At 45.4% G+C, this 8,681-nt stretch overlaps 1 protein-coding gene and 1 long non-coding RNA gene across 4 annotated transcripts; one reads left to right on the top strand and one right to left on the bottom strand.

Moving 5' to 3' along the window:
• Positions 1 to 1,185: 1,185 nt before the first annotated feature.
• Positions 1,186 to 1,899, top strand: LOC124648884. The gene has a single exon (XM_047188572.1). It carries the CDS (start codon positions 1,285 to 1,287, stop codon positions 1,645 to 1,647), a length of 363 nt encoding a protein of 120 aa, XP_047044528.1. The 5' UTR covers positions 1,186 to 1,284; the 3' UTR covers positions 1,648 to 1,899.
• Positions 1,900 to 2,001: 102 nt separating this feature from the next.
• LOC124648885 lies at positions 2,002 to 7,411 on the bottom strand. Of its 3 annotated transcripts, XR_006986461.1 has the most exons (3): positions 3,463 to 7,408; positions 2,533 to 2,701; positions 2,002 to 2,347 (listed from the first exon to the last, which is right to left on the bottom strand). It is a non-coding gene; the product is annotated as an uncharacterized LOC124648885 (long non-coding RNA). The 3 variants fall into 3 exon arrangements; XR_006986460.1 differs by having other exon boundaries at positions 2,533 to 7,411; XR_006986462.1 differs by having other exon boundaries at positions 2,002 to 2,331; positions 2,533 to 7,411.
• Positions 7,412 to 8,681: the final 1,270 nt, after the last annotated feature.

Raw genomic sequence — 8,681 nt, 5'->3', positions numbered from 1 at the left:
GACTTGCTTTGTAAAGTGTTTCCTCACCATCTTGTATCAGTTATTTGTTGCTTTAGTTATTTATAAGGTCGGTTGAAAATTGGGTATGGAGCTCTATCTCTGTGATGCAAAGCTTGCTGGAGTTGCAGAAGTACCAAATGGAGTACTAATGTTCTGCACGGTTAACTTTGATTAAGTATATGGAAAAAATGAACATCTACAATATAAAATAAATATAATTTTAATTTATCGATATTTATAATATAAACTTTGATAATATATGTATTTGATATATTCTAAATATCGATATTTTTTCTATATGTTTGGTTAAAGTTTTGCTTTGACCAAATTTAGAGTGTAGGATATGAGGAAGTACGTAGCATTAGCAATATGAATATGACTAGAGATTAACATTCTCAAGATCGCCTTCTATAGAATCATAGTTTTTTTTGTACGCCACTCCATATAGTAGGATTCTACTGTTGCTGTGTTGCATTTTCATACTAATTAAATTCGTCTACAACATGTGAATCAAAATAAATCCGCGATAAAAAAGGCAAGTCCCTAAGCCTATTGATGAGGTTGTCTGTCCCATGGTTGCCTAAATGGTTAAATTCTCAAAATTCAGTTTGGTATCCTTTTAATATGGAATGGACATGGTTCTATTGACATCGTTCTGATTTACAACCTGAAAATGGTAGAATGGGTTGCCTCTCCAAACCACTCCCTTCCCCTCCACCAGCACTCCCACAGAGAGAGGCCACGCCAGCCACAGAAACTAAGTAAAATCGTGGTGTTTACCATTCTAATTAACACCGATTCATGTGCATGATCAGATTTGTACGTATGCGAGGAGCATCGGTGAACCCTAGGCCGCTAGTAAATACATAGCGCGCCTCCGAAATTTACTACGGAGTACTCATTCGTCGTCAGCGCTAGACGTGTGCCAAAGGTTGCGCGCACGTGGAGTCGTGGTACGTAGTACGTCCGAAATAGCTGCGTGTCCGAGTCCCGATCGGAAAATTTCCTGGGGACGACGGTGTCCAAGAGCGTCGCCCTCGTGGCAATGAAGGCACCTCACCCACACGGCCAGTCCATGTGGTCACACGTCCATCCCACGCGGCGTCCCAATCCACCACCCTGCTCTTGCCCTGCTCCGGTATAAATCGGCGACCACCTCCAGCTCCATCCCACAGATTGGCATCTCAGCTCAACAGCTCTCAACCTTCCTATCGTCTGTCTCTCACCAAGCCGGAAGCAACAAAGCAGATTCTTACGAGCGAAGCAAGCGACCGAGCAAAATCAATGGCGCTGACACCGTCTGCATCCGCCGTCTCGTTCTCCGCCCGCCCGTCGGTGCGAACCACGACGTTCCGGCCGCGCGCCTCCGCGGACGCCAAGCGTGTGCGCGCGGGAGCACCCAATGGAGGCAAGTGGTGGGCGCCGCTGGTCGGGTGGTCCGGGCGAGCGGACTACCTCGAGGCCGCGACGCCGGCGATGGCGCCGGTGGTGGCGGAGGAGGAGGAGGACAAGGCGGGGAGGTCGTTCGTGGGCAGGCTGACGGAGGAGAAGGCGCGGCAACTCCGTGCGCGGATGGCGGAGATGGAGAGCTTCCACGACGCCATGTACCACTCCGCCATCGCCTCCCGCCTCGCACGCACCGCCTAGGAACCTACCAACCGGACGTTGCTACACGGTGCTATAGCACCAGTTAGTCTACCGGAGTGCCCTCCCCTAAAATAGTATGTAGACCATGGCTGAAAGCGACACCTTACCAAAAGTGGAAAAAAACGCGTTCCCACAGTGTGAAACCGGCAGGAGCTTTTCTTTCCTTCAGCTCGTCACCTCTGCAGCTAGCTTTGTAATTTACGAACCGTAAGTACATATTAAGATTAATAAAGTACATCCTAATTAATTTCACCCTTTGGTCCGTTGTAAAAATTACATCCCCCAAACGACTCATACCAGCTAGTTATGATTCAAATTAGGGATGTAAAAATAGCAACGGTGTATGTAGAAAAATAAAAAAAGATGCTCGTATTTGTGATGGAGGCAGCTAGCCAGCATCCGGTGCTGGTTTGTTCATCCCAGCATCCAAGTGCTGGTTTGTTCATCCTAGCATCCGGGTGCTGGTTTGGCTGATTCAACATCCGGCCAGCAAAAAAGGAGGTTACAGGTGATGGAAAAATCATCAGGGAGGTTACACGTAAGGAAAAAAATCAGTATACAGCAGCGCGCGAGATCGCTTGGCAAACTACTTCCGCTCTCCTTGCTCCTCCAAATACTTGTTCTGCAAGACGAAACTTTCATCTCTTATTCCTCCTCCGGATCTCTATGAAGATCTGGATTTCACTGGAAACCGCAAATACTGTAGATCATAAAACAACACGTGAGTTCCTCATACAGGAAAACATCTTAGCAACAATGTTAAGGCAACTTCAATATTACCTAGAAAGCAACTTAGCATCAATGTTTAGCAAAGTCAAATATAATCAGAAATCAACTCAACAAGAAAGCAGTGGGCAAGTTAATAAAAATGGACAATCAACTTACCTTGGATAGGGGCAACGGCGGGCTTGCGCTTGCGCTAGGCATGATGGCGCCGTACCTGCTCGAGTTAGGCGCCATGGTCTCCTCCACCACCACGCTCGAGATGGTACTAGCTACGCCTCCCGGGATTCACCGCTTCTCGGTACAACTTAGCAATATCACAAATAAGCACCTTAAGCATGTTGGCAAGGCAACTTAGTTAGACCAGTGGCCAAATTTTGACAAAGACACGTAAGGGGAAAAAACTTCAGAAGGAGTTGCTCCTTGAAATCCAAAAGGTGAACGATATCACACACACACCTAAAAACCTAGGTTACTAGATTTAGATCCTTCGGGATCTGGGTAGCAACATAGTAGATCACACATCAAAATCGCAACCCAACTACACCATAGATGCTTTGCCTTGGAAAAAAATAACATAGCATGTAGCAACAAAGCACGATATGTAAAAGCAAATTGGCAAAGGGTACACTCTCCATTGATTGGCACTATGTGCAATTAACTTAGGGCACGCGTGTAGCAACAAAGCATTGTATGTAAAATCAAGCGAAAAAACACTCCATTGATCAATATTATGTGCAATCAACTAAGCACATTCATGAAGCAACAAAGCACTGTATGAACTAACTTGGTTGTATCGCATATGCAACAGAAACAACAAACATGGGACAATTAATTAGATACATGTGGGATCCCAGGTTATTGACAGCGAGAACAACAAAAAAAACCCGCAGAAGCTTAGTTGTATTCATATATGACCAAGTGTATGCAACAAAGAACAAACCTGGGATAACTCATAGGATGAGTTGATGCTGACAATTAATTAGATACATGTGGGATCCCAGGTTATTGACAGCGAGAACAACAAAAAAAAACCCCGCAGAAGCTTAGTTGTATTCATATATGACCAAGTGTATGCAACAAAGAACAAACCTGGTAGGATGAGTTGATGCTGACATTGCATTAGTTGCATACACCCCCAACTGGGATGCAACTAGAGCAGGCACTCTTTCAATGAGCTACCGCTGGTGCAAAAAGACACGATGAGACAAATATTGCTGGAAATAAAATCAATATACTTAGAGGAGTGTCGAACAACTTAATAATCCCAACCTACAATTGAAAATGCAAGTGTTTAACCAAGGTGACCTACAAGCATGGAGTCATGATCCCCTGGTCCATAAGCAATTAGGAGAAAGCGGAAAACAACATGAATAAAGTGGATAATCAGCTTAATAAAACATGATATGCAACTTAGGATAAAGTGGAAGCAACTTAAGATAAAGGGACTAATCAATTTAATTACATGGAAAAAGCAACTTAGGATAAAGTGGAATGCAACTTAAGATGAAATGACTAATCAACTTAAGCTAAAGTCATTAATCAACTTAATGAAACGGAATAAGCAACTTTGGATAAAGTGTAAAAGCAACTTAAGGATGTTGCTAAAACATCAAAGTAAACTCGAAAAAGTATGGAACATAGACAACTTTGTATTTTAGCAAAGAAAAATCTGTGAACAACTCCTCATTTGTCGAAAAAAAATGAACAACTCCTCAAACTCAACTATAGTGTCGCAACGAACTTAGTTGGACGAGCTAAGAAACTAAAGCATTTGCATGATTGACTATACAGAAAAGTTAAAACACCTAGCACATGCATGTATAGCGAAGCTCCCATAAAAAATCACTTTACTAAGGAGCAACAACTTTATAGAAGTGGCCAAGCAAGCTAATAAAAATGTTATAAACAACTTATTATGTCAATGATTTGCATCGTGAATAAAAAATAATAACCCTAGTTTCATGGATATGTAAAAAACAACTTAATAAATGGACAATAAACAACTTAAGGGAATGGAATAAACAACTTAAGGGAATGGAATAAACAACTTATTGTGTTTTTTTATGTACCTAGAACTTGGTGGACTGCAAGTTAGGAGAAAGCATAAAGCAATTTAAGCTAAAGTGGATAATCAACTTACCGAAACATGATAAGCAACTTAGGTAGCATCATGAACCTATGGAGTCCAAATGCATAATTCACAAGAAAAAAAAGGCAAATGCATACTACAGGTAGATAAATAGGAACTAAGTGTGCGTTGCCGAACACCAAATGTAATTTATGCAACAGCAACTTAGAAAAATAAAAGAACACCCTGCAGAACGAGACATTATGTTAATCGCCTAACAAGAAAAGTAGACTACTTAACCACAATCAGTATGCAACTTAACAGGCAATCGATGGACAACTTAATAACAATCAATACACAACTATGTACTACAGACAAAACAACAACACTGTGATATCTCACCATATCTAGCACTTAAAAATAGCATCTAGTATGCAGATAAGCATAAAAAGCCCAAAAAATACACCTAAATAATCGCAAGATATGGTTAATAAACAACTAACATAAAGTTGCTACATCAACTTGATACTAATTTCCTAGTTCTCGGAATGTTTTGGCGGGGATAGGATCCATGGTAAGACAAACTTGTACCAAAAACAACAAGGTTTTTTGAACATGGGAGAAGCAACCAAAATTGTTTGGCTTGTTGGCGTAATCGTGGCACCGCCATCGTCCCGTTGCGATGGCCTCAGCCCTGATGTTGCCCCACTTCGGTGGCCTCTGCACTGCCGGCACCGGCAGCAGCTCGTGCAGGTGACCACCAGCGGGAGAACGAGAAGACTGACATTGCAGAATGGCTCAATTCAGCGATAGCCAATTTTATAGGATTGTAAATATATAGTAGAATGGGCACCCTTTACATATATTTGTATTTAATGTAGATTCAGCTCAGTTCACCTATAGAGATATCCTTAAGAAAACAGTTCATCTAGACATATAGTGAAAGTACCCACTTCGCCTACAAAATACAAACATGTGACAGTTAAAAACTACAAGATGTCCACTCTGTAGTCAGGCCAATACTATGCATCATCATGAATGTAAAGTGAAACTTGCATCTGAACGTGTTTGCAACGATGCAGAATAAACTGAACCACTTGCGTGACTACTAGTTCAGAATATGCATCGATCCAAAAAAAAAGTTGGAGCATAATCGAAGCAATCAACAGTAAAAACACACCAGCAATACTCTGAAGGACCCTGAAGGAGCTGGCCTGGTTCCCCCTCCTTGCCTTCTTCCCCAGCAGCAGCCGCCAGCCAGCCATACCGGTCTCTCTTCCCAGCCCCGTCTAGCTCCATCTGCACCGAGTACCTGGGGTGGCGTCAGCCGTTGCCCCTCCCGTTCGCAGGTGCGGCGCCGATTGGTGCTCATCTCTCTCATCTCATCCTTCTCCACCACGACGAACCCAAAAAGCACGAAGGCCGGCTTCTCCTCTTCTCATCTTCCCTAGTGCGGCAGAGCCCCTCCCCCTCCTAGGCACGGTGGTGGTCCCCAAACCCTGTCCCTCTCATCCCCACCACGACGAGCGCCGCCCCAGGTCGAGGTGTAGCCAAATCCTCCTGGTGTGGGATCACCAGGCGGTGCTAGTGGGAGGTGGGGTACTCCCGGCGGCGGTTCCAAGATGTGGTGTTCACGCTGTTCCGGCGATGGGGAAGGAGGTCATGTCTAGCTCGAGGTAGGGTGCAGGTGCTGCCCCGACGGATCTCGGGGGTGTGGGAGCAGGAGGATTTGGCGGGGTGCTGGAGGTTCGGGTTGCCGGGGAGGGTCGCCGACGTGGTGCGGCATGCCGCCGGTGTGGGAGACGGTGGAGGTTGGGGCGGTGCGTCTATGGATGGGGAACAGGGTAGGTGGGCAACGCATGGTGTGGATGGGGGCGGACAAGGTGGGGCGGCACGTCGCTGTCGGAACTGCGCGTCTGATCAACCACATCGGACGGACCAGGAACGAGTGCTCGAACGGACAACCAGCACCCGAGCGTTTTTTAGCAATTGGGATTTGTGATTGAGATGTAAAATTTACATAGTGGATCTAAAAATAGGAAAAAAAATACATGCAGATACACCAAAAATTACATCCACGGAAAAAAAATATTGGTGCTTGTAATTCCAATTAAGGATGTAAAAAACGAAAAGATGGCAGAGGTGGATGTAGGAAAATGAAAGAAATTACATCCAGGAACAATAATTTGCATCCATTTACTGATTTGGAAGTAAAAAAAGTTAAGTGGCAAAAAATTAGTCTGCAAAAATTACATGCTGGAACATAATTTAGATCCTCCTATTGATCTGAAAGTAAAAAAAGAACTATATCACCAATATGCATTAGACCCATAAATTATCTGAATCAAATACAGCTGGGACAATAAAAAATAATGGAGGCAGAGAACAATCCCAAACAAATCAGCGGAGTTTCACTTGGAGTTTCCAATGCAAATCAGGATCGGATCTTGGAAGAAAAGAAAACACATCTCCAAAAATAGACCACGCACGATGGTGCCTAGAGGGACGTGGGAAAGCTGAATGGGAACATCAACGAAGTCCTTTACCTCGCGCTCGAAGTCAACGCAACCTGATCCACCGTTGCCGCTTCTCGATTCACAACTGCAACCACCACCACACCCTCCATGGCAGCCGCCATTCGCCGCAGGAGCATCAGCGCTGCTCGTTCCTCTCTTCCGCATAGCCGCGCCAAGACCATGGCCGTCGCCATCGACTCGGGAGCGCGGGCGCCGTCGGTCCGCCGGTCCCCACCACCAGCGCATCACGTCCCATCTCCGCCGAGCTCGCGATTCACCCGATTGGGGCCCCAATCACTCTCCTTCAGCTGCTCGGTTCGAGTTCATAGGGAGAGAAGATCTAGGTGGGGAATTTCTTTCGGATATGCCGGTGGTGGGGATGAGGAAGGAGTGAACCAGATAAGGCACGTGCGTGTGGTCCCCGCTAGAAAGCCAGTCCACCGTCTGATCTTGATCCAACGTGTGCCGCGGGTGAGCACCGCGTAAGACAACAGCGAGCTCAGGCACGTAATAGAAATTGGGAATCAATTAGTATAGCTTAAGGCTAACGAAGCAGTTATTAGATTCCTAGCATATTCTACTTAGCAGTTAGAATCTGTAGATTTGTCCAATCATTAAGCAAAGTGAACTGTTGTGTCTTTTCCAAGAAAACACAATCTTATGACTGACATGTACTCATGATTGTTCAGGGACTATAAATACTTACGGTCCCATCAATAAAGATCACTGATTATCTTTCAATCTACTGTTTATTCTGGGGAATTTTACTTTTTGCCCTGTTTTACTTTGCCACTCTATAATTTGCCCCTGTTTACTTTTACCTCTACTTTTTACCACTCTTTACTTTGCCTCTTTATTATTTGCCCCCTCACATGCCAGGCCCATATGCTATGACCGAAATACCCCCTGTATATGTTTGGTTAGATCGATTCAGAGCTCCACCCGTTCATTCATGGAACTGGCTCCTCTAACGTTGAGGAGCAAAGTCAGAACGCGGCCGGATGAACTGCTCCCAGGCATTGACACTCCCCTGCATCTTGGCCGACACCGCTGGAGCCTCCAGTCGCCGCTGGATCTCCGCCGCTACGACTGCACCTCTTCGGTCGCCGGTGAGCCTCCGCCGCTAGCTGCTTCCGCAGCGTGGTACAACCACACTGTCGCACCTCCCGACTCCTCCTTTGTCACACGCAAGCTCCAGCTGGGCTGCAGCTCCAAAGCCAAATCGAAAATGGCAGGAGTAGGCAGGAGGACCAAATCAGAATAAGAGGAAGCGGCAACCAGCCAGTTCGTCACCGACGGCCGGATCCCCTAAATACTAACCCTGTTCTCAGCACATATGTGAGGGGCGGGGTGAGGGGGTTCGTGCCTAGTGTTGCAGGGGAGTGGTCGACGTGCTCCCGGGAATCGCGGCGCCAACCTCCCTTCCTTACTTTGCTCGGGCCGCCGCGTGGAGCCGCCTTGAGGGTTTCTGCCGGCCGCCGCTCTCTTTCATCTGCTCAGGCTATGAATGAAGGGACGGGATCCTCTAACGTTGAGGTACAAAGTCAGCTAAGCTACAGTAGCCTGACTTCTCTTCTTCCTAATTGTATGATTTTGGATTTAAACAATTTAAATTATTCTACATAATACAAATTTATATTATGCATTTAGATTAACTACATACAGGTAAAATTAAGGTGTAATAAAATTTAGTTCAAATTTTTGTAGCTACAGTAATTAGCTAC

This window comes from Lolium rigidum, chromosome 4 (genome assembly GCF_022539505.1).
Source record: "Lolium rigidum isolate FL_2022 chromosome 4, APGP_CSIRO_Lrig_0.1, whole genome shotgun sequence".
NCBI lineage: Eukaryota > Viridiplantae > Streptophyta > Magnoliopsida > Poales > Poaceae > Lolium > Lolium rigidum.
The sequence above is the reverse complement of the archived record's forward strand: the minus strand, read 5'-3'. Positions and strand labels throughout refer to the sequence as shown.

Bases quoted from the DNA above. Each gene is read 5' to 3' on its own strand.
- LOC124648884 (XM_047188572.1), top strand. From the start codon at position 1,285: ATGGCGCTGACACCGTCTGCATCCGCCGTCTCGTTCTCCGCCCGCCCG.